Source organism: Chlamydotis macqueenii, chromosome 3 (assembly GCF_036417535.1).
Source record: "Chlamydotis macqueenii isolate bChlMac1 chromosome 3, bChlMac1.mat, whole genome shotgun sequence".
In the NCBI taxonomy this organism is placed as follows: domain Eukaryota; kingdom Metazoa; phylum Chordata; class Aves; order Otidiformes; family Otididae; genus Chlamydotis; species Chlamydotis macqueenii.
In genome coordinates, this window is record NC_141558.1 from 44626762 (window position 1) to 44653544 (window position 26783).

At 40.4% G+C, this 26783-nt stretch overlaps 2 protein-coding genes across 5 annotated transcripts in view; both read right to left on the reverse strand.

Moving 5' to 3' along the window:
- The window catches only part of PNISR (PNN interacting serine and arginine rich protein), a 31297-nt gene extending 11461 nt beyond the window's left edge, over window positions 1–19836 (reverse strand). The window contains exons 1-4 of one of the 3 annotated variants that reach the window (XM_086743309.1): window positions 19670–19836; window positions 5505–5623; window positions 4219–4404; window positions 955–1178 (exon numbers count right to left, since the gene is read on the reverse strand). In XM_086743309.1, coding sequence (XP_086599435.1) covers window positions 955–1178; window positions 4219–4404; window positions 5505–5592 — 498 coding nt within the window. In that variant the 5' untranslated portion in view covers window positions 5593–5623; window positions 19670–19836. The remainder of the gene's footprint in view (window positions 1–954; window positions 1179–4218; window positions 4405–5504; window positions 5624–19669) is intronic. The other 2 variants (XM_086743308.1, XM_086743310.1) reach the window with 2 other exon arrangements.
- Window positions 19837–25576: 5740 nt separating this feature from the next.
- The window catches only part of USP45 (ubiquitin specific peptidase 45), a 56413-nt gene continuing 55206 nt past the window's right edge, over window positions 25577–26783 (reverse strand). For both annotated transcript variants that reach the window (XM_086744399.1, XM_086744398.1), the window contains one exon: window positions 25577–26673. In XM_086744399.1, the coding sequence (XP_086600525.1) occupies window positions 26540–26673 (134 nt within the window). In that variant the 3' untranslated portion in view covers window positions 25577–26539. The remainder of the gene's footprint in view (window positions 26674–26783) is intronic.

Here is a 26783-nt window from a genome sequence, read left to right on the forward strand (position 1 = left end):
TTCCACTAAATTTCAGGTCAAGCATCCCTCTGTTACTCACTGCAAAAGAAGTTTCCTGTAGTATTTAGAGAAATTAATTTTAATAATTGGTCCCACAATAGTAAACAAAGGAAATTATTTACAATAAACTAGGGTATTTGAAAATTATTGGTTCACTTCCTAACAATATTGCTGAACAAGAAAATTTATAATAGATAAAAGCAGGCCAGAAGATAGAAACACATTTCTGCTCATCTTCCCTTGGGTTTGTTTATGAAGAGGAGGTACATGTTTTAACAGGTACAGTTTGTCATTTATATCAGGAGTTTTGAAAGAAAAATACTGAAAATAGGGGAAAGATCCAAAACTTATTTGTGTTTAAAGATTTGTGCAATGCCCCTTGCTATTATTAAACACCTACAGATTTGTTATGCTATGCAACTTATATGCCAGAATGAAGAAAAAAATTGGATGTGGGTTTTTTAGAAATACCATTGTTTATTCAAAGAGTCACAGTAGATAGATATGGAAATGATCAATGGATCATCCAGTCTATCTCCCTGCAAACACAGGACTGTTCCCTATGGTACATTTATCTAGTGTATTTAAGTATATATTTCTGAATTTTATAACTTTATTTTTTTCCTCCTTTTTTTTTTTAAACACAAAACTACATAAAGTTAATTTATATACTAGAACACAGGGATTCATTTTAATATTGCAGACAACAGCTGTTTTTCATTGCTAGTATAGAAAAAAAAAAAAAAAAAAAAAACCTTTAGCCTCAGAACAGAACTGAAAACTCTAAAGTCTCTTCTGTAAAGTATTTGATAAAAATGCATCTTAGCAGATAACAGATTCTGTAGATCTTTGTAGAACTGAAGAATGAAAGTCGCCGCTAGATGACATTAGAGGAACACATCCACGGAAGGGACTCTGCGCGTCTACAATATTAAAGCAACAAATATGTTTCACCTGATAGTCAAACTGGTTCACTGGCCCCATTGCAAAGTTATCGGGAGGTCCCCCAAAGTTGTGATTGTTCTGGTTAAATATATGCCTGTTGTCAGGAGCAAATTCCCCACTGTCCTGACTGTTGCTGTCTTCAGATGGAGGAACAGCTTCCATTTGACCTTGGGTTGGAGCCATCCATTGCTGATCTGGAGGTGGGTGAGGGGGTTGGTGAGGCATTCCCCATTCTGTTTAGGATTCAGAATACATTTCAATATGAAGTTAGTACGATTTATATGAGTCATCAATCACTCAGTCTTCTTGTATTTATTACAAGGTTCCTCAAAGAAACACAGATGATGAAGTAATGAAGAATCATCAATCTACAGACTGGATTATACTGTCTCAATAACTTCTTCAACTACATGAAGGAAATACAAATAGCTGCAGCTGAACTAAATCATGGTGGGGGCAGAACTGGACAAACACAGACACGCTCTAAATTTGTTTTTATAAATTTCCAGTGATACTGAGTCCACCATAGCACTTACAAATGGTATAAACTGTTAAAGAACTGCTCCAAATTCTCTATTTCTATGCTGCTTCAAGTTTCAAAGTAATGAGCTATTTTATTGCTTTATCTAATAGACTTAGAAGACCTACTGTGGAAAGCAAATGGTTTTGTGAGCAGCAGAACCACTGAAACTTGCTTTCCAAAGTCTTGATAATGGACGATTTCCTGGATTCTCCAGTATCTAGCAAAGGTCCCAACATAAGCTACAGTCGTAAGCCCTCAAACATAAGTTACAATTAGCTAAGAGAATGAAAAGAGTTTAAGGAATGAAGTAACAGCTCACGTGGCCACAAGCTTTGTCTTCCTAAGAAATCAGTCTAAAAATTATGTCTGCTATGTAGATATTTAAAGACTGTGACAGAAGGACCTTGTAACTTTCAGCAGTAACAGAATTAATACGTATGTAGCCTCTCAAGTTAACTCCTACCTTCCATTCAGTTCTCTAATAATATTTCAATTTTTCTAATTTTTACTGTCCTTCCCAACTGCATCATAATTGGATTCATTACTATGGCAACTAAAAAGGGTTAACATTAGCTTTTCTACTTGGTTGTTCTTTTTTTTTGTTCAAAGATTGTATCACTCCTTTCACTCTCAGTGTCATCCTGGTAAGTCATGTTTAGCCAATTAATCAAATCTTTTTCCAGAGTCAATACTCCTAAAGTATTCTAAGGGACAGAATCCTTTAGCCTTTAACTCCAGCTTACAAGAGTAATTGCTCATAAATGTATGTGTTAACATTTGACAGCATTTAAAAACCCAGTTTACTCCAAGTCAACTGACTTGAAAAGTTGCAAGTCGCATACAACAGATGCTATTTTCACTTGTGGAACATTAAAGCCTTCAAAATGAATTGTTTGCTAGTTACACAGTTGGTTTTTGGATTGCCATTTTGCTTTTTCATTAGTAGCACATAAAGGACTTTTGGATCCAAAAAGAAACTTGGAATGATATGGAGAAAGATGAAGCTTTGTAGAAACAGAGTAAATACACGAAGAGAACTTTGGCTAACCATGCATGCTATGATTTAGTTTGCCTGCCTGCGACTACCTTTACACATTAAGAATGACACTGGATAAATTAAGGGAAGGTGTGTCATATCTGCATAAGCATGGTCTTTATCAGTGCCCAAAAAAAACCCAAGAAAATAACAAATTATTTGAATGATACACCCAATGATAACAACATACACTGACACACTGTTTCCCATTAACAAAAGGTGTTAGATTATTCTCACCCCCAGATATAAGAAGTTTTCCTGTGCTGCATTTTCTGGGTTAGCTTGAGCTCCTAACATTTACAATTATCAGTTAAATGTTTTCATTTTTACCATTCTGTGACTATTTGCAAAAGCCACCCCTTAAGATATTACTCTCTTTCACCTCACAGACGAAGAAGCATAGGAGGAAGAACTCGCCTCCACAGGATCACATGAAGAACAAAGCTGTCCAATAATCACACAGCATTTCTGTGAAAACCCCTACTTACTATAAAGAAATACATCTAGGATACATGCTATGTACTGCCACACAGTAAAGTTAAAATTCTTACATGTGGCTGCAATAACTTATAGTCTAGGGCAGGCACGTGAAACTTAAGTGAAACCTGATGTCTACCTCCCCTTTGTTACGCACATGTAAGAACTGACAATGACATTTTAAGCCTACCTTTATTAAACATTGGACTTAAACAAATTTGAATAGTCACAGTGAAAACTGGAGGTGTTATTCTTTCAGCCATTACCAGACTCAAACATGAAGTGCAGTTTTCACCAAAACAGAAAGCATGCATGCAGGCTTACTGCCTCCCTTGCTCATATACTTCGAATTGCATTATAGTGTGGTAACGTAACAAACCTTTCAGAAGACTTTCAGAACACAATTTCAGAAAAACTCTTAGCAGAAAATACCCAGTCTCTACCCCATGTTTATTGGCAGTATTATTTTCTGAAGTTTTAAAAAGAAAAGAAATTTTTTGGCCAAAATTGAAGTTTTGAGGAAGTTATAAAGAACTGAAAAAAAAAAATAATACCAACAGAAGCATTCCACCAACTTTAACTTATGACAAGTGAAAAATTACACAGATGACGATCTGATACCCAAGTCAAAATGGGCAAATACTAAGTATATGAATCATGTAATAAAAACATATTTTTACCCACAGAATTTTGTTCATCTCCTTTTTCAAGATTTTAAGACACCTGAAGCCAGCATCTGCTTGTTGTATTGTGAACTCATTGTACATGTTAGGATTATGCCAGAAGCAGGTATTAAACTACAGGAGAAGGCAACAGATGCTCTTTAATTTTGAGGCATCCTGTTGCCTTCAGCACTGCTGGTCCTAGTGCAGCAGGATAAGCAACAAAACATGCAAGATATAAGAATAAGATCCAGGCAAATAAATATATGACTGCAATTCATACTGTCTTTCTACAACATTCAGGGACAGAACAAATCTTTTGCATGTATATAATGTAAAATCAGTTAATTTACTTTATAGAGAGATTACTGACTAGTGTTATCAGACCTTTGTGTCTGTACCGTTACCCATTTGACAGGAAAGTAGCAGCCGTGACACTCGGTTAATGAGTTGATGCTACTGGTAGTTCTGCATCTTGAAACCTGAGGGGCAGGGCATATTCACACCCAAAAATGTCTGACAAAAACAATGTTTTGTTACAAGAAAAAAAGGAATGAATAAGAAGGAAAACAAACCTGGCTGCCACATCCTGTTGAAGTTAGGATCCCCCTGAAAATTATTATGGTTGTTTGAACCAGACTCTATTCCTGAAATATCCTGCCCGTTTGGCATCATTCCTTGTTGTTCCACTACACTCTGCTGCCCTGAGGCTTCTCGCTGAGCAATCCATGCCTGAGCTAATGCAGCCCAGTCAATCTGGCCTAAAAGAAACAGAGGAAATTTAAAAGGTTAGTATTCACATGTCTGAAGCTTAACACTGTTTTTCAATTACATGTCTCACTGCTCAAGAGAAATGGGCAACGTTAACCTTCAGCAAGTACCATGAGCACCAATAAAACTTATTCGCAGTGTACAGTAAAACAAACCAAAAGCAAGTGTCAAAGTGTACATACTTGCTGAAGTAGTTTCTATGCCTATGTTCAAAATGCCATAAGGCAGATTATTTTAGGTTCACATTCGCACTGAATGGGTGGTAGTAATACACTTTTTTCATAAGTGAACTAATTTTGATATCAGAAAGAAATATATATAGCCTTAAATCCTAAATTCATGAAGATTCAAGTGTAAGAAAGATATATAGTAAGAAAATGCCTAATTTCTGGAAAGCTATTTTATATTACAGTTCCCCCTTTTTCTTCTTACTACCATTCCTAGCAGTCAATAAACTGCACTCTCAGATGAGGACACTAGTATGTCTTCTGCTCATTATCAAGTCAGGAAATTTCTGTAGTGAAGTTACAGAAACTGAAGTGACAGAAAGTAGTGTAAAATCAGCACGCCTGATCACTCTGCCCAGGTATTAAGTACAGTCCTCCACTTTGTCTACTTCTGTATTTCCCTTGATACTTTGAATTTTTGTCATCTCACTCTCACTTTAAGGTAAACTGTGTTCTGTTATTTAAAATGTTTTGTTTGATTGTTTTTTTTGGTGGGGAAGAACATCTGCATTAGTGCCACACATTCAAAAACCAGATTTTCTCACAGAAATGATTCAGCTTGGCTAAAGAACTGACAGGGATACAGATTCTGTAAGAAGTACATGAGATCTAAATATTGACCTGGATGACTGATAGAATGTTGATTGCCTGTATTTTGCATATTAAATATTAAATATGTCAAAACATTTGGAATCAATGTATGTTTTCTATTTTTTCTAGTTGTTCAGAAAAGCATCATAAATGTATTATCTTGAGAGCAGCTCCAAAAAAGCAACTATCAGTCATGCTCTGCAACAAAGATTCAAAAATTCAAATGACAACAGATTAAAAAAAATAATCCACAAAGCTTTCTATATACTTACTTGGATCTTGCTGGTGCTGAAATGACTGCATCCACTGCTGTTGGTTCAAAGGCCATTGCTGCCAAGGTTGTCCACCTTGATCCCACATCTTTTAAGTCTTTATATAGTCTATATTTCAACTAAAAATAATAGTTGTATGTTTAAATAGATGCCCATGAAATACCACATAACTGAAACTTACATAACTGCAGATATAGTTAAGCCTTGCAAAGCAAGCTGAAGCAATGCTGGCTTAATATTTTAAGCTGGAGGAAATGGTTCGTCCTTTAGAATAATATCTGAAAATATTACTGCAAGATTTCAGAAGACTAGTATGCTTTCTCTGTATTTTCTCAAAGAAATTAACTATACAATTATGTTCAAGGAAAGATATGACAAGTTTGTAAGACAAAAACTGACAATAAATGCAATTTAGTAAGTCAAAATATAAAATACATTACTTAAATGATATCCTTGCCTGTTTCTTAGGGAAAATATGTGTACTTTTCTATACAAGTGTCATGCAAGGCTGTTAAGCAAGACAAAGGAAAGTCACTGAATGATAAAATACATCGTTAACAATTGCACTGGGAAACTGCACAGGTACAAGACGGTGTCCACATGCATTTTATGCATAGTACAGGCTTACTGTAATTTCTAAATAATATATGCCTTCAAGTCTGAGAAAGAAAAAACAGTATCACTGCATAACTGCACATGTACCATACGGTCCCTTAAAATAACAAGAAACATTTCTTAGTGCAGAGTTGTATATCCTCACTGAGCAGGCAGCAGCAGCAGCCCTAGGACCTGATGGCATGGAAGCTCCACAGCCTGCTTTAGGTGAAGCTCTAGGATCAGCTTTGCAAGAACTTGATGAGGCACAGCAGTCTACCAGCTAGGAATGTCTGTAATGGCACATCAGTTCCTTCTGGTCTTTTGTGGTACAAAAAAAACTTTTCCTGTGTACACCTAACCTGCTACACATGGAGGACCAGAGAGCAGCCAGCTACTCTGCTCCAAACAGCTTTTCTGAAGACAAAGCTTTGGAACAGTTTTGGGAACACTTCACCCCAGTATGGCTAAAACTGCACCAAACGCGACTCCTTCTGCCCTTCCCAGTCTGTTAAAAACTCATCAGGCTTTCTGCTTTCCATGCATATATCCTCACGCCATTCAACACACAATCCTTGATTTCACGCTATAAAAACACCACCCATGTAGGCTTTTTCAAGCACTCCATACTTGCAACAAACGGAGAAAAATTCATTCCCTGAGGTCACAGGAGCAGCACCCAAGACCTCGTTGTGGCTCACAGCCAAGGGCGATACAGAACAGATGAACACAGCCTGTCCCCTTCAGAGGAAACTAGCTCAAAGCAGCCGGTGCCACTTGGGTGGTCAGCCAGGAACGTGGCCCCAACCTTTCTTACCGAGCAGGTCACACACAGCCCCACAGACAGAGCCAGCTTTCGACAGACACAAGAAGAGCAATTAGACTGGATCCTGCTTGCAAAGGGATCCCGAGTTTAGTGCTTATTCATAAAAGTAATTGCACGATTGCAAGGAAGAGAGCATCACACTACAAAAATGCACAACAAAAAACCCCTGTTCATAACACTGGGGGAGGGTGTTGGGTGATGCAGAGATTAATGCAAGCTCGTATTTTACATGCTTCTGTCAAATTTTACTTTTAATCTGAAACTGTACATCACCTTTTTTTTGAGACTACTTACATTCATGCCAGTACAAAAACTACACGTCTATGGCTCAGAAAAATTAAGTTGCAAACACATTTAGAGGGGCTTTAAACAAGACCAGAGCAATTTTGGGGACGAGGGGAGTATTGGGCAAAACCTACTTCTCTACTTTCATAAACTTTTCTTGCCAAATGAAGTATTTGGTGGTTTGGTTTATTTTTCAGTTTTCCACGATATCTTTATGATATTCAAACTTCTAGTAGGTGAAGACAGTGTCCTTGTGTTGTTTTTGTTTGGTTGTTTTTTTAAAACATTTTGATCTGTACACCTAGGATGTCAACTTTCTTACATCAGTTGAGAGTAAAAAGGTGGCTAATACATACTTCAACCGACATTTAAGCTGGCTCTGCCACTTTCCAAGTACTCATATATACATATTTCATACACAAAGTATGAAAAAGTAATTTCTCACAGTATTTTCAAGTAAGAAAAAGAAGTAAGTAACTGTTTCTTCCTCCTCTCAATTAATCTTTCCATCCAGAATCCAAATCCTTTCAATTTTCAAAATAGACTTGTTTACATCTTAAAACAAAGTTTTAACAATCATGGTTCAAGATAACCGCTAGCCTTCAAAGCACTACATAGCCTCACGGTGCTACTCCCTTTGTTTCCAGCTGTTAAATCACATTAGTGAGTAATAAAACTGTATTTCAGTAATTCTGGTATCACTTTTTTACCTAAATATGTAATACTTTGGAAAAAGTTTGTGAAATTTAGCTGAAGTAAACTCAGCAAAAGACCTAGAAGATTAAACCTTTCCACCAATAAAGTAAGAGACAGGTCTGTATATAAATAAATGCAAAAAAAAAAAAAAGATCAATTTTTCAAACAGCTAATGAAATTGTCAACTTCCCTTATGGACGTGTAGCAATATTAAGAGCACCGCTAAAAATTCAACTGAATTGGAACCTCCTACACACCATTTTTATTTGATTGGATCAGATGAGATTTATTTTTATTGAACTGGCTCTATCTCTGTCCTAAAATATTGGACATTCAGGATTTTTTTTTTACATGCTCCAGCTAACACAATTAGCTTGTAATAAACTTTTGTACCTGTTAAAACACTTATCAGTTACCTGTTTCTCACGGATTCTGCACTGAAAAGGATGTTTAATATTCTAGCCTTTTTTTCTTTTAATTCTCACTGTGGACAAACTGATGCACTACTTTGGAGCGTAATAAAGTCTAAGCAAACAAATTTCTCAAAATCTCCTCGTATAAACTATCTTACTACTTTACACAGCGTTCAAAGAAATTAATTCAGCATTTTTATGAGAGAGATAAGTTATTCTGCAGCTATACCAACTAGCATCTAAAAAGGTGACCAGGAGATACAGAAGGCAGACCCTGACTTTAGGCAGCAGCAGCATTTGTTCTGCTCCTGGCTTCTCTCTCTGCAAGTTATCATGCCCTAGGACAGCGAGGCCAAGTCCACACTCCTAAAGGACGTGGTGCCAAAGGACTCCACCATCTCCCCATCAGAGATCAGCACTGACCTAGGCCACTTAGCACCCCTCTGGGCTGCTCACAGGCACGTTTCAGGTGTCAGCACGGACCTGGGACCCAACGGGCAGTTAGGATGTGTCTGTTCTGGTTTGGAAGGTCAGAGACTTTCATTCAGTGCCAGCTGGCTTCAGGGCCAAATTTAAAAACCAAGTCAAGTTTTAGTTGTTAGCATACGTAGCAGCTTTTCCATCACTCTGCAATATAATATGGCCTAAAGTCTTCAACTTTCCCCAGAGAGATTATTCCACCTTATTGCTATTTTGGGGAGAGAAGTCAGGTGGGGAATTGCAAAGCAAAAGATCAAGACATGGAGTTGATTTCTATTTTGATGCACAGCAGTACGACAGGACAGCAACAACTGCGTAAAACCTTGAAGAACTTCAACATTTGGTTAATTTATGCCATCCAGGGCAGACTGGCTTAAAATCACTGCCATTTGAAACTGCTAATTGTAGTTTGTGAATTGTATTTGAAAGCTTTTAATTCTGTATTGCATTTGTACTTTCAGTATTTTCCTGAAGAAATGTTGATTTTCACAGGTTGGCCGCTATAAAACATGCTGGCTTTCCAGTACACAGACTTATTACCAAATTTAGCGTAAAATATTCCTTTACTAATCAGAAATATGTACTACACAAATACTTAAGCAATTATATCACATTATGCATCTGTATATGTACAGACAAAAGCTATTTTTCAAATATAATGTGTAAACTGGCCAAAACTATTTCAGAGTTTCTATTTATTTCAACTCATCTTCATTGTTGTGCTGTTTTTTGGACAGAAACAGGAATTGGATAAGTAAGGAACAAAATTAGCACCTTAAAATGTTTATAAAACTAATCTTAGGATATAATGGCCAAAAGAGAAGACCACACAATTCAAATTCTTTTAGTACTGAAAACTAAATTATGACTTTTAATACGCACAATTTAGAGCCAGGGAAGAGGTTTGTTCTAAGGCCTCCACCTAGATGGTGACCTGAAACAGCAGGACTTCATCACTTCCTGAGAAACAGACTTTCCTGCTTTTTTGCTCGCTGCTTGGTTTCCTGCACTTCTTCCAAGTTTTCACTAACTAGTATAAGGTAAACATGAAAAAGGTACTTTATGTAAAACTTTCTCACGTACTACAGGGAGGCTACAGGCATTTAAAGGTGGTTTATTGTCTTCACAAATTGTTTTGCTAAGCACTGCAGCAGATAATGGTTTAATCTGCTTTTAAGTTTCAGAGGCAAACAAACTGGCTAACTGGCTTTAGTTCTTCATTTTAAGTTATCATATTCTAAAAGACAGCTAAATAAATCTTATATACAGACACAGCTATTAAATTACATGTATGTAGGGTATTTCATGTTACTCTTTTTTTTTACATAAAAGTAATGTAACTTTGTATACTGCTTGTGAAAATTTACTGAGAAGAGTATATAAGAACTATTCAACAGAATCTCAATATTTTCCCATCAGATATCACTGACATTTTCCTTGCTAGTGATGCTATTTCAAAGATGTCAAAAATAAAAAAAAAACAGATGTAAGAGTTACTGAAACAACACTTTTGAATCTCAGTGCCAAAAACTGGAAAGGGCATAAACTACTTCTAAAAGAACTCACAGAACAGCAGAAAAAAAATGTAACCCCTTCTCAGTAATTTTAAATTTACCACAAGGGATTTGCCCTCACTACTGGGAGGAGGGAACCAAACCCCCAATCAACAAACAATGCCTCTCCCCCATCAAATCAGTAACCTAAAGGCTGGAAACAGCTGAAACCTCTTGTACTCATGTATGTGACAAGAAGCAAACATTCTTTTCCTGAGATACATCAAGTAGTAATAATGGAGAAAAGAGAATCAAAGTCCTCTCCCACCTAATTAAAATCTGCATTGCCAAAACTAACTCAGGATGCTGCCACATGTATTATAAACAAGTTTTAAATTCTTACAATGTTCCCAAATCAGCATTATCTGAAAAAAGAGGCTTCACCTCACACAACAGACAGCTCTAAGGCCACTTCCCACTAGGCCAGATACACAGCAGAGCATCTAAATCACAGTGAAGCAAGCTTTATTTTCCACTGAAAGGGAGGGGAAGATGAATACTGGCTAAAATCTACTAAATTCAAACATTAGCAAGACTCTTACTTACTAACAGAGGGGTACATCAATTGAGAAGTCATTAAGATGCTCTGGGTCCGATGTCACCAGTGCATACAACAGGTTTTGAAAAGCAAACAGGTTGAAAGAACGGATCCATTTTGCAGGTACCTACTTGCAAAGGGAAATGCAAATACTACCCTCCCTTATGATGATGGGTTAAGGTTCTTTTACTTAGCTGTTCTACCCTCCAATTCAATTTGATAGAGCATTTCTGCTTTCTCTCTCTAGCAAATACGAATAAACAAAAGAACATTTATAGGTGCTTCAAGAGCTGTTCCCTGATGTCAGATCACAGAACAGGGACCTGCATCTATTAAAAATCTGTTTACCAATGAAGAAACAGAAGCTAATTCAGGATTCTTTTTGTTTTACACAGAAACACAATCACACGGGAAAAACATCCTGTCAATTCACATTTAATTTCAGCTACACGTACTTAACAGATTACAAAGAGTTAATGTGGTTAATTTAGCTAGTTTTTAAGAGCAGACATGTTCTGAAATATGCTCTGTTGTATGTTTGGAAAAAAAAAAAAGATTCTATTGAAAGGCTGGACCTACTGGAACTTTATTCAAAGGCAGGATCTGCCAAAGTTTTATTATAGCAAATTACTGGTACTAAAACGTGCCATCTTTGAGAGCATTGCTGGTGAAAGCTCCCCTGCTGGTGATAAAAGCTGACAGAAAGGCATAGATAGAACTTACCTTCATCCCCAGCAGACAGCAACCTCTGGGAGTCAAGAGCATCCCAGAAAAACTTAGTTGGTGTCAAACTCTCCACTATACTTTAGTCTTTTACCCAACAAAAAGCTAGCTTAAGACAGAGAAAGAACACATATTTTAAAAGGCACCTTTCCACTCCTCTCCTCAGTTGTGATGTGCATCTCAGCTCTAGATTACAGCTCAGTGTTAACCTGTTCTTTTCGGAAAAAAAGGCATCTTCTTCAACCTGCCTTTTTGTTCAAAAAGCATTTTCTGATATGGTTGCATGATGGGTCCAGACACACCACGCATAGTGAAAAGTACGCAATTAGAAGCTACTTACCAGTAACCAGACTTTTCAGCAGTAATTCATATGCTCACCTTTAACTCTGGGAGACTCCCCCCAGCACTCCCTAGAAAACACAGTTATCTTGAAGCAAATTCCAGACTTTCACACCAACGGGAATGCCACCCTGTCAAGCGCAGCATGGTTTCCTAACAATTTCCCAATGTCACAGTGCTTGGTTGCCTACTGATGGCAAAAGATGGGCCCGTTTTTTAGACAGGGCCACCAACAGACCTCGAGCTCTAATGGAGTTGCTAAGATTCCTCGGACAACTCTAACCCAGCGGTTTCATAGAGTAAGGTTGTAAAATCTTTTACCCAGTTCAACAGCATTTGTGTAGAGGTAATTATGCTCAGGCCTCTCAACAATGGAGAGGAGCAGTCTTATGGAGTGCAGCTCAGTCCTGCAAATGTTAAAAGACAAAAAAGCTCACTTGTCATCCTGGAGATGTTATCTTCCTTACATGCTTTATGACACTGGTGCAGCAGAACTGAAAAACATAAAGAAATTTCCCCTGGAAAGATAAATAAGACTTGTCCCTAAATAAAACTTAGTAGAGCTAACAGACAATCTGAATTGCTCCAGTTCATGGAGATAGTCCAAGACAAGCACAGACACTTATGAAGTCAGCTCAGCTCAAGAAGCACATCAGGAAGAAAACTAACCATACCTAGTTGGCCAGACGAGTACATCTAGCAGACTCCTTGCTCTTTGTAAGAACCTCCCATGACTGTGACAATGTGCTTCTCCCCAATATGAATGTTACACAGCACCTGAACTACACAAAACACCTTACACATCAACAGCTTCTGTAGAAAAAAAGATCTGAACTGCTTATCCCAGGAAATTTGTGGAACTGAAATATCCCGGCAATGAAAAGCAAGTATTCTTCAGAAAATTAAATTAAATAGGATATTTGTTAGAAGTAAGATTACCTCAACTCTGAGAAATCAGGAGACAACCTAGGACTCAGGCTGTCCCTAGAAGGAAAGTAGCAGGCACCTTCTGCTGTGTCATAAGCTGAAGAGATCAAGGTTAGGAACTCCTACATCAGACATCAATATCAAGATCTCCACAACACAACCTGGCAGTCTGGTTTATTCAACCCTGTAGACAGGTAGACTAATGACAGATGATCCTGGAACCTAGAGAACCAGAACCAATAATCGAGTGCTTTCTGATTATGTTACTCATCACCCCTGCACAGCAGATCCATATGTGACATGTGATGGCCTGACAAGTTTCACTTGCAGTCTGAGCTCTAATACATAGCTGCAGAATTCTTACGGTGACTAAAAATCTTGTCTTGCAGGCCTTCCAAACAGGCATTGCATTTTAGCAAAGAAGTATCCATTATCTAAATAAACAAAGAAGCTGAAACTGCAGGCCATCGTGTATACTTTGATAACCCCTCTACAGTTAGTCTTCACACTCTTTTTGATACTACCTTCATAGGTCAGATATCTAGGCAAAAAAACCAGATGTTCCATCTCCTCTAAAATAACCTCCCATTGCAGCCATGACTTTTTGACTATCTTTAAGTCTTAGTCTAGCTGAAGGGAAAGATCTCAAGAGGCAGGAGTCTTGGTTTGTAATGAACTTCAAGTATTGTTTTTGAAACAAATGAATATTAAATAATTAGTGTCATTAGCCAGGTAATATTCTGGAGTGAGCTCAAGACAACAGAAGCAGCAATGGTACATCAGTCTCTGTTTGATGCTCTTTGTGGAATTCCTTGGCTGCAGGGAGTCATCCTAGAGAACAAGTCTTATGAGGAGTGGCTGAGGGAACTGGGATTGTTTAGTCTGGAGAAGAGGAGGCTGAGGGGAGACCTCATTGCTCTCTACAGCTACCTAAAAGAAAGTCATAGGGAGGCAGGTGTTGGTCTCTTCTCCCAGATAACTTGTGATAGGACAAGGGGAAATGGCCTCAAGCTGGGGCAGTTTAGGTTGGATATTAGGAAACATTACTGAAAGAGTGATCAGGCACTGGAACAGGCCGCCCAAGGAAGCGGTGGATTCGCCATCCCTGGAGGTGTTCAAAGAATGTGCAGACGTGGCAGTTCAGGACATGGCTTAGTAGGCATGGTGGTGTTAGGTTCGCGGCTGGACTTGATGATCTTGGAGGTCTTTTCCATCCCTAAAGATTCTATTATTCTATCCACAACACACCTTGAGAAGGCTCTCAAAAACATCCAATGCTCTGCGGGCAGAGCTTCTCTGTCCTATGTAGGCTTAGGTTCTGGAGATGGACCTAAAGGAAAACCTGAAGGTCTCAGAAGCAGATGTCCTTGAAATCAACAGCCTGATCTCTTGATGTTTTATGTGAGCACGCTGTTCTAATGTAAGGTCTCTTCCTTTCATTCAAGCTAGTTGACGTTGATTCTGTGAAGTTTTAGCACAGTGACTGAAGGGTTATGGTGAATTCACATTTTGTGGAACCATTCAGATGCAAACAGGATAAATCTAACCATAAGTTCACCTGGAGTAAAGCAGTTAGTAGACAGACAGGAATCAGACAAATGCCACCAAGAGTTTAAGCTGAACAGTGCTGCTTGAGAGCTGTTTTCCATGCCTTCATCCCACCATGCCATTGCTTCATCAGGGTCATGATAGCATAGACATCAACAATGAGGCTGGAAGGACTAGTGGATAAATACTGTAGGGATACAACCCCAACAGTTCTCACATGTTTCTCCCGAGGAATTACAAAGAGCAGCTCATCCATGGTATTACTGACGTCCAACCAAGCTGGAGTCCAAAGTCAATAAAGGGTACAGACTGTACAAACTCCAAGAATATCTACCTCAATGTACTCCAAACTGAAAGGAAATGCAAACTGAGCACTTCTTCCATGACTGCGTCACTGGAATAAAGAATACTTTTATGTAAGAATTTGTACACAACAAGCACGCCTGAAAAGAGGAGGGCAAAGGAAAAACGTCCTTGCGCACTCAGAGGAGCCCCTCTACCAAGAAGAAAAATTCAATGCAGAAAGGGTACAACAAGAATCATCAGCTGGTGGTCTTAATGTGGGAGACACAGGAAGGTCAGAATACCTCAGCAGCTGAAAAGATCTGGGAGTATGGAAAAGTGCTACACCCTATGCACTCACGTAGGAAGGAACTCTAGGAGTTACTACAGAAGTGCTGCAGGCACACATTCACTAAGAGTCAGAACAAATGCATACCATCACTCAGACAGAAACACACCAGTTTCCATTTTATTCGGGAAAACAAGTATTTACCACTGTATTATACTCTGCTGCTGATCAGAACATGAAACATTTATGGGGTGAGTTAAGTTTGCAATAAATCAGAAAAAAAAAAAAGTTAAAGTAACTGTCCTGACTGCTACTCTGTTTCACCCATCCCACTTTTAGTTGGCCAAAGACTTCTCTACATCACATAGGGCATCACCCTAACTTGTTCCAGGTATTTAATGCCCAGATACTCTGCAATACTCTGCATCCTTTATCTTCCTGAGAACCAGAAGCTAAACCAGTGTGCCTGCTGGGATCTGTTAGCAAGATGTCCAGTCAAAAAATGTGTAAAATTCTTCCAGCCCATTTACAGTTGTGTATCACTAGCAATTGGAAGTTAGCTTCAGTTACTCAAGTGCATTTTTTTAACATCAGAACTATTCTTTCTCAGACTGAAGCATAGAGGCTTTCCAAATGCGTAAACAAGATCCAAAATACAGAAGCAGAAAAAGAACTGAAGAAAACAGTTTGTTTGGCATCTATAAAGTTTTCCAGAACCTGGTTCACACGTCAGCATGGCTGACTAATATTTACAGTGCTACCAAGACGAAGCAGGCTGAACAAAGGCCAAATTAAAAAAAAATTAAAAAAAAAAAAAAGTACTATGAAAACTTCTTCAGTGAGTCACTGAAGCAGTGTAGCTTCCAAAGTCTGTTATTTTAAACTTAAATCCACATATCCACTGAGCCAAACCCAACCCTTTTAAAAGAAAAAAAGGAATAGATATTGGCAACTCAGGTATTATTTACTAATTTTTTGTATTTGAAGACATAAGGACAAATACATGCTTTGATTACCATAAAGCGCCAAAACCACTGCTAAAACATTCAGCATCACAGAAACATTACAGTAACTTAAGTAGTTTGAGTCAAAACTCTATGGGGCTTGGGGGACAAAAAATGTCCGATTCGATTATTTTTTGCAGGTATCATTCCACTGGAAGACTTCATGCTAGATTTTCAATTAGCCATGTAACACAGCAATATTTTTTTTTCTGAAGGGAACTGTCCATCTGCAACATCCTCCTTGATGAACATGCTCTGTATAAAAAATGAATAGTACCAATAACTAATCAAACAACTATTCCTCACTGCCCATGAGCAGATACTACTCTCAATGATAAATACAGTTATCACTTAAGGAAGAGAGATCAGCTAGTGATGAAAGTAAGAATGTCAAATAAAACCTACCCACAGTATTATTTGTTGCCAAAGGCAGACTTATGATCATCATGTACCTCAGTCATGAAAAGAAGGGAGACTGGACATTCCTGTCTCTGTAATATCTTTGCATAATCCTGGACCTAACTGAAAATCAAATACGATTAAGACTCCTTTTCTACCACTCCTTTCACCTGATGGAGAGCCATCCACTAAAAATTTGTGCAACTGTGCTAGATTTGTGGACTCTTAAGCCCTGCAATACCTCTGAGCCCAAAAGTGGAGAAACCACTCTTTCAGAGCAGGAGTTTGCATGTCACATGTGACAAAGACAATACAGGAAGTCTCATAATGGCGTAACAGTGGAGATGACACAAGGTTTGCTGCTACCCCAGACAAACTAGAAATCAGTAGCTTGTCTTCTGATTTGTCACTGAATTGTCAGTAATGCCAGCAACTTGTCCCTGGCCAAAGCCGAGGCTCCCAGTTCCCGCTGTGTTCTACAATCGGGGGAGCAGCAGCATCTGTCACCTCCGCGAGAGGCACTATCTCTCAGTGCGTCCCGACTTCAGAATTTGAAAAGGGTTTCTTACTCCTATTCAGCTGGACTGGACTGTCATTCGTAACCCTACATTTGCGAAATGATGCTTGAATATTGTCTGCTGGTAGACATGCCTTATGCTTTGAAGACTACCATTCCTCATCCTTAAAAGGTGGCTGACCCTTTGCCTTAAAACAAATCCTTTAGAGCATCCCTTGCTCCCTGTATCCCACACCTTTCAATAAAGACTCTCTGCATACAAACATGTACAGGTATGACTGAAGAGAAGACACCAACAACCACCAAGGTGGCTGAATACTCTGTATAGCAATTTGTTTCAGAAACTTGGAAAATTTCAGCTGGGGTAGCATATCATAGAATCATCTAATGGTTTTGGTCAGAAGGGACCTTAAAGATCATCTAGTTCCAACCTCCCTGCTGTGGGCAGGGACATCTTCCACTAGACCACGTTGCTCAAAGCCCTGTCCAGCCTGATCTTCATAGAATCATAGAATGGTTAGGGTTGGAAGGGACCTTCAAAGGTCATCTAGTCCAACCCCCCTGCAAGGAGCAGGGACATCCCCAACTAGATCAGGTTGCTCAGAGCCTCATCCAGCCTGGCCTTGAACATTTCCAGGGATGGGGCATCCACCACCTCTCTGGGCAACCTGTTCCAGTGTTCTACAACTCGCATTGTAAAAAATTCTTTCCTAATTTCCAATCTAAATCTCTATTTTAAAACCATTACCCCTCATCCTACCACAACAGGCCCTACTAAACAGCCTTTCCCCATCTTTCTTGTAGGCCCCCTTGAGGTACTGGAAGACCGCTATCAGGTCTCCCCGGAGCCTCCTCTTCTCCAGACTGAACAGCCCCAACTCTCTCAGCCTGTCCTCATAGGAAAGGTGCTCCAGCCCTCTGATCATCTTCGTGGCCATCCTCTGGACCTTCTCCAGCTGGTCCATGTCCTTCTTATGTTGGGGGCTCCAGAACTGGACACAGTACTCCAGGTGGGGTCTCACCACGGCAGAGTAGAGGGGCAGAATCACCTCCCTCGACCTGCTGGCCACGCTCCTCTTGATGCAGCCCAGGATGCGGTTGGCCTTCTGGGCCGCAAGGGCGCATTGCCGGCTCATGTTGAGCTTCTCGTCCACCAGCACTCCCAAGTCCTTCTCCTCAGGGCTGCTCTCAATCCATTCTCTGCCCAGCCTGTATTTGTGCCTGGGATTGCCATGACCCAGGTGCAGGACCTTGCACTTGGCCTGACTGAACTTCATGAGGTTGGCACGAGCCCACCTCTCCAGCCTGTCAAGGTCCCTCTGGATGGTATCCCTCCCTTCCAGTGTGTTGACGGCACCACACAGCTTGGTGTCATCGGCGAACTTGCTGACGGTGCACAAATATCTTGAATACTTCTAATAATGGGGCACTCACATCATCTCTGGGAAACCTGTTCCAGTGTCTCACCACCCTTATCATAAAAAGATTTCTTCCTTATGTCCAGTCTAAAGCTACTTACTCCCTTTCAGTTTAAAACCGTTGCCTCTTGTCCTGTCACTACATGCCCTGTTAAGAAGTGTCTCTCCATCTTTCCTGTAGGCCCCCTTTAGGTACTGGAAGGCTGCTCTAAGGTCTCCCTGGAGCCGTCTCTTCTCCAGGTTGAACAGCTCCAACTCCCTCAACCTTTCATCAGAGGAGAGGTGTTCCAGCACTCTGGCCACTTTCGTGGCCCCATCCTTAAGTGTAAAGCCCAGCATATCTCATCCAAGTTTAGTTTAACACTGAGCTTTGTGGGACTATCTGAAAAGGTACTGATAATCTGCCTGGATAAGTGCTTAATGTAAAAAGCCTTGCAAACCTGTGGTCTGTTTAAAGATCAATTTAGAAACATCCAGCCTTTGTCAAGCTACTGAAACAGGTTCAGATACCTTACAAACGTTGCTGCACCTGAAGATATTGTTAATTTTAGTTCTCTGGAGCCCTCCAGTGGAACAAGCCCGTGAGAATAGCCACGGAACAGCACAAATATCCCACAAAGACATTCCATCTGCAGGAGCCAGGCTGTCCACACCGTCAACCACCAAATCCTGGCGCACGTGTTGCTTCCTAACTAGGTTACTGGCTGAGTAAGTAGATATTCCCCGGCTGCGCGTCGAGGGGCGTTACTGTTCCGGCCCGGAGCAGCCTTCCGCCGGCGGGTCCGGGGCCAGCGGCGCGCTCCCCCAGCCGGCCTGCGTACGTGCGCTGCTCACGGGGCCTCTCCCGCTCACCCCGCAGGGCCAGCGGCGCCCATGGCGGCTTCACCCCCGGTAGAGGAGGCCTCAAGCCCCCCGCGCGGCCCTGGAGCATGCGCACTGGCCGGTAACGGGACTCGTCCCCGGCGGCCACCGAGGACCCCCCACAGCGGAGCGGCAGCGCATGCGCGCTGGGCCAGACGGGGTCCCGATGGCTCCCCAGCGCCGGCCGCCCCTCGTCCCCCCGCCGCGCATGCGCAGCGGGCCAGCCGGGCGGCGGGGGAGGGCGAGGAGCTAGAGTCTTCCCTTCTCGTCCAGGCCGGCGGTTTCCGCTCGGGGCAGCGCGGCGCCGCCGGCTCCTCACGCCCGGCGAGGCGCTGCCGCCGCGACACCCTTCAACGCCTCCCGGCTCGCCTCGGCTGGGGGAGGAGGAGGAGGAGCGAAGGGGAAGATCGGGTCAGCTCGACACCCGCCGGCCCCCGAGAGCGCTGGCGAGCGCAGCCTGCCCCGCTACTTACACTCTCCCCCGCCTCCCGCCGCAGGCGTTGCCGCTGCTACCGCTCCGCGGCCGCTTTCTCCCTTCTTTCGCTCCTCGTCTTCACGAACAAGACAATATGGCGCCTACTGGCGCTCACCCGGAAGTAAAACTCGTCACGGTGGTGACCCTTGCCTGGAGCATGCGAACGCTTCTCGCCACCATCTTTACTAAGGGCTCGCGGGCGGGCGGCACCTCCCTTCCCCCTCCCTCGGGCGGGAAGCGGCCGACCGCGGGCAACGCCCCGCCGCCGCCATCTTTCCTGAGGGCAGCCACACAAGTTCCTGTCGCTCCCCGCTCTCCATGGCAGCCACGGCGGGGGAGGAAGGCGGGGCCGCGCTGCCGCCCGCCTCCCCCTGCGCGGGGAGAGAGACTCCGCCCGGCGGCACCGCCCCGCCGACGGCCGCCACTGAGGGGCGCCGGGGCCCTGCCGCCCCGCCCGGCAGCCTTGTGCCGTCGGCGAGGCCCCGCAGGGGGGCCCGTTCTCCCTCGGCCCGCATCGCCCTGCCAAGCGCAGGGCACCCCAGAGGCCTCTCTGAGGCCTGGCCGCAGCGGGGAGCGGTGGGAAGCAACCGGGGTTCCCCTTCCCGCCTGCGTGCGTTGGTGTGAGGGAACCCACGGGAGGCTTATCGGCTGCGTGGCCTCCGCAGGTAACTGCTAGGCAGACAGTATGATCACAGCCGCCAGCGCGGAGGTGGAACCTATATGCAGGAGCATGTAAAGCTGCTTCGTTAAGTGGATGTAACGCTGGGTAATGATACTGCACTGGAATACAGAAGTAACTTAGACGTTGTATAGCTGCAAGGTGTAAGTCAAGGTCAGCGTATGCATATCTGGAGCATTGGTGGAGCAGGACAATTCTTTAAGCAGTTTATTGAGAATATCCCAATTTTAAGTTATCATGAGAATTGTTTTGAAATTATCACTGTATTTTAATGTATGAAGAGAAAACAAAATCACCCTTGTAAAACAGCTCTTCTTGTATTGACATTAGGGTTGATTCACTAGGCAAGGACTTAGTGATTGCACTGCCTTTTGTGGAACAGAGGTTTTAGTTAGCTAGCACATTATTTACCACTATGATCACTTCCTTTCCTTTCTTTAGCGTCATCTGATGTAATGCCTAAAACATCCATAATCTCTCGATCATTGGATAAAGTAACATTAATACCCACATGGACTAACGTATCAAATTAACTTTTATAAATCTGCAGAAAGCTTCAAGAAACTTGTGCTTCATGTAATTATTTCATTGTAAGATTTGTTGATGCCACTTATGCTACAGATTTCTGTTAACTGAAGTGTTCTAGACTTTGGCCTCTTTGTGTCGCAAGGAATAGCTGTACCAAGAATGCTTTCCATGGACAGAAGTGTTCTGGAAGTTTTAAGCCTGTCCAGCTTCAATGGACGCACAGCTGGAACCCTGGAGTGGTACTTGATGGATGCACAAGCTTTAAGCTACTACTGAAATTCTGTTCTTGTAAAGGGAACCAACTCTGTCTCTTAATCTATGACCTATGCCACAGATGGTAAGGCAGGGGGACACAAGCGGTGTAACTTAAATGCTCAAGAATGTGGACTTATCTCTGGGTAGCTCTTCTAAGTGCAGTGAAGTTGTGACCCAAGATAAAAGGAAAAAATATTCTCTCTTCAGGTGGGAAAAAAAAATGGAAGCTTTGTGAACTCAGTTGTACAACATACAGCTTGTATTTAAACAATATAGTTTTCCGAATGGTTGGATGTTTTATTTATACATTTGTCAAATAATATATACCACAGATGCAAAGACAAAATTAACAGAAGACAGATACCAGCTTTAGTCTGAGAAACTTGTGAAAGCACTTAGGATAGATTGGAAAACTGATCAAACTTTTGTTTTGTTTTTAAATACAGTCTGCATTTAAGACCCTGTTTATTTGGTAAGGTTGGGAATTAGAAAGCTACAAATAAAGTGTACAACATCTCAGTACTGTAAGTAAAATTCTAAAAATACTATTTGTTATTTGAATACCTGCAGAGTAAAAAGTTAGACTATTAATACAAACAGATAAAAAATAAGAAAATTAATGAAATGAAAACAAGATGAAACTTTTAATATCCTTGATTTATTGCTCACAAGTATTTCAGACTGAAAAACAAGTTTTTTGATTACTTGGATTGTCTTTTCTGTAAGTGCAAGCACATGTCAACATATCGGGGATTATCCCCATGCATAAATGACAGTAGAATCAGAACTCTGTAAAATGGCTGAATAGGGAATTGCTGCCATTGACATGGTGGCTTCATTACAGAGTTCCCTGTAACGATCCCCAGGTTACACAGCTCAAAACCAAAAAAACTAACCTAGCAAAGCAGTGAGGTGAGTGTTAAGAAGTCATAAGCCTACTCAAAAGAAATGCTTTTCTGTTTTCTTTTAAAAGCAGTACTGCACCTTTATATTTTGTACTAGAAAAATATTGGAGGCTGCAATAGATGTAAGAAATGTTCTTGACACTTAAAAAGTAGTTTTTCTACTATTATCAATGAAGACAGAAGTATTTATAACTTTTTATATATGGAATGTATACCAAGTAGTCTTAAAGAACTTACAGTGCATTGCAATTGTTTTATTACAACAAAGAAATTGACTTAGACTTTTTATATAAATGTTGTGCAAAGGAAGTGTTTTGACTTGCACTAACAGACTTCTGTCTGAAAACCTATTTTATAATCTGTTTTCTAAAAATAGATTTTGAATAATCACCTTCCCACTGTTTCTGCAGTTTATTTCTGCACCAACGGGAGAGGTACAAACAGCTAAAACAGCTGGCAAAAAGACATCCTAAGACACAGTAAATAAGTAGATACAGAAATAATCCATTTAAAAATAATTAGACCGAAATGGTTCTACTGAAAATTAGTGGCATCTCTTTCACATAGATACATAAACTTTGTACAAACACATAAATGTGTACAGGGCACAGCAAAAACATTTCCAGCTGATGAAAACTGAAGAATATCAAAGTTTTGTTTTATCAGGGCTGCTGTGAAGCTGTTCTGTGATGTATGCTGACACTTTTAAATTAAAATTGGATTTGCTAATTTTTGCTAACATAAAAGTTGTTTTCAAATGCTTTCTTTGTCCCCATTTTAATACATCTTAAAAGTTTCTCAATAAATTATTCCTTTCAAAGCTTAGTTTGTTACTAACATGTTCAAATAAGAGTTGTATAATGGGTTGAGAATGTAGATATGTAATTTCATGTCCCTTTATGATTTTGTGTTAGTATAAAAAAAGAAGTCCAAAGAGAAGCAAATGGTGAAGTTAAGAATGTCAACATTTTAATGAATTTATAAACCACTGTCACCTGCTACCACTTGAAATCTGTGAGCAAGAGCACTTCATTGATACACACAGAGGGCGCAGATGGGAATAGGGGAGGGAGGTTTGGCAGACTGCACGGATTGAATTTTCTAAACAAAGACACTGCATATATTTTGGGCAGAGGAGTTTTGGGTTTGTTTGATTTTTTCCTTCACCACCAAGTATTTAAAGCCCACTCTTGAGAGAACAGGCTTATACAAACATGGTGTCTGCACTGTATTGGTAGATAGGTTAGTGTAATAATTCTTCTCCTCATCGCTTTTTGCCGTGTTTAGTATAAATAGTATATAAACCCAAAGATAACAAAGTTCTTTCTGAGGAGAAAGACTGCATAGTCTGGACTAACTCTTTAGCTGATAGAGCCCTCTTTGTTGATGTCTCTCCTCTGAGGAAATTTTTGTAGGGGGTTCCAGTTGTCCATATGCAACTCAAGCACTTATCATACATTAATTACTGATACTTGCTCATTATTTTAAAGGCACTGTCTTGTGACTGGTCAGGATAGAGCTGCTCAGGAGTCACAGCTTTTCTCAGGTACCTGTGTTGCCATCCGTAGGTAGAGCCAGTGTGGTGGTAGGGAGAGGCAAGGCCATACTGACAGTAGCTCTTCTGGTAAGAGTTTTACTAGTTCACAGAATAAATACAAGTGATGGGACTGGGAAAAAGTATGTTGTGGTTAAGGATCAATGAAAGAAAAGGCATGAAAATTGTCACAGAGGCACACGGAGACCTCAAAACATAAAGAACAGATGCGGCTGATGAAGAAAACAGTGGTGACTTCATGAGAAGGGAAGGGTGGGACAAAGACAAAGATGTTTCTGAAGATTTCAAATGAAAAAGCAGGCTACTCCATTTTCTCTGAAAAAAAAACCAAAACCAAACCAAAACAAAAAAAATCCCACAAAACCACCTTCCCTGAAAAAAAACAAAACAAAACAAAACAAAAAACCAAAACCAACAGCAACAAGGTGTGGTTTAGCTCTATGAAGAGTAGATGCTGTAGGCCTGAAAAGATTTTTTTTTTTTTGTCTGGTAACAGATCTTTTAGGGAGAGTCTTAAACTTTGGAGTCTTTCAGTTAAATTCTGAAAACCCACAGCTTTTCAGTAGAGTGTGCGCATCAGGAAACTAAGCATTCCTAGACTCTGCAAATAGCCTCTAAAATCACGTTTAACATTTTAGCAAATATAGGATGCAAACCCCTGTTTTTCAGGAACACTCTGACTTTCTCTTGCAATTCCTGATAGGGAACTATAACAGGTCTTCAGTATGCATATTTATTTACAATCACTTGCTTTGGAGTCAAATTTTGCCTCAGAAAAACCCCTGTATCTTGAAGGACACACTGAGTGTGACTTGCTTCTAAAATTGTGTATGACATCTCACATTAGTCATCAATTCTTCATTCTAAAGCTGTAACTTCACCTATTGCCCTCATTTTTAGAGAATGTTTCCTTCTCTAATATTTTCATACCTGTCCTGACTCTGAACTTACTGGAGTTGCTGCTAACATTGCTTTTTATTTCAGCTCAGGAAGACTCATTCAGGTGTAACAGTGATGGCTATCTCACATAAAGGTGTTAACCTTTTTTTTCATTACATGTAGGTGGATGACAGGTATGGGAAGATAAGGCGGCAAAAGAATATATTTTAACCAACTCTAGTCTAAACATGATTTTTTTTTTTCTTTATTAGTGTAGACTCAGGTTAAGATGTGTTTGGTACGAATACAGATAGCTAAAGCTGACTGCTGCTGGGTTTCGCCAAGTTTTACTACTTGGGGTAAACAGACAATTTTAATCTCTAGAGGGAAAAAAATGATTGTGTTGGCGAAAATGCTTAGCCTAATTGTGACTTTAACAGAGGATTCTCCTTCAGAAAATAAAATCCTGTGTGACCAGGGGCTCACTCTGTTATCAGAATCAGCTGCATGGCCTAACGATCCTTAGTGTGTGCACAAGTATGTGCAAGTAACGTGGCTATAAAATATACCTCAGTGGTTTCAGCAAATGCAACTATGGCAGGTGTTGCTGTTTTCTTACGCAAAAGAGTGAATGCAGGTGGGATGAAGCTCTGAAACAGAACTAGAGAATAGGAAAGATGTGCAAGTAGGTATGACACGTGGTAAAGATAGAAATAGGAACATCGGGTTTTTTCACCAAAAAACATTTCCATAAATGAAAATACTAAGCAGAAATAAACATAGCCTTTTCTCTGACAAAGAGCAAATTGGACAGGATGGAACTCTTACAGAAGTAATTTGTATTTAAGTAACTGCTTATTAAAGAAATTAATCATCACATAGCTTCAAAGCAGTCATCAGATTTTGACCTCAAAATGTGTCTATTACTCTCTGAGGTGGACATGACAAATTACCAAAAGAAGTAACAACTCAAAGCAGGGCAGTCAAACAGGATACAGAAACAAGTTCTGCCACTAGGACACGTGCTGTCCTCCACTGATGACAAAGGGAAGTCCAGACACGTATCAGAGGGCAAAAGTCATCATTTACTGTCCAACTCACACATACAGTGCAAAAATAATTTATAGTTTATTACTCCTGTGAGAAAAATATTCAGGAACAGATAAACAAATTCATGTTTAGAACCAAAAGTAACAGAATTACCCAGTTACACTTAAACCCCATACGTATTCATACATAAGATTATACGCTGTACATTGTCATAATTATGAAGTTGAAAATTTACTAAATACAGAAGTATTTGCAATTCTCTTTCCTAATAGGAGAAATGACAATATATATTGATGGATTTATGGCGTGCACATATATATACACACATGTGTATATATCAGAGGATATACGTATGCACACCAAGTATATATTTCTATTAAAACAGGAGTACATTTCTATACCAGTGCCAGCTGGAGACAGCTGAAGGGGTACTGGGTATTGGAGGGCTTGCTGTCACTTTGTAGACACTATTTTCCCAGTCTATTCCCAGCTCTGTCAGGAAAGTGCACTGCAGCATTACCCAGAGATAGCCGCTGTTGTGCCATTCTGGAAGCACTGTGCTTTCCAATTACTACACGTCACATCCAGCCCAGTGACGGGAAGGATCTGGACTAGATCGCAAAAAACTGAAATACTTTATACTATTATTGTACACCAGCAAATCCAGGCACTTAATGCTATCAGTATTTTTATTCTCAACTGCTCTAGGAACTATAGGTGAAAGCTTATCTTTGTTAACATGAAGAACTTTCCATAGACCTCAGTAGGATAGGACATCATCTTACATTCTAACAGTACTGTATTTTAATGAATCCAGGAACTTTAAATGTTTGGCAAAGTGCGTACTTTAAGAGAACCATTCAGATATTTATAACAGCTTGACTGAACTTCAGAGTCAACGTATGATAAATTCTCTACAAGATAAAGGCACAATATTTACAGGTACTCTTACCACTGCAGCTTTAAATAAGATAAACTAAATAATGACTACCATCTTTTAAATTAAACTGTTGAGAATTATAGTAATAATCTTTCATAAAAAAGTAGATATGCTTGTGCATTTAGTACTCTTGATTCTGGAACCATCTGAACATGGGCATCACTAACATACACCCACTGTCCTCCTGATGCTCCCATGGCTTCTTTTAAACCTGAAATACAGAAGCAAAAGAAGCTGTGTTTCTGGACACAAAAAAAAAGAATAGAATATTCTGAGATAAAGCAATTATTTGCTATAAATCCCCTTAAGGATAAGGAGCTG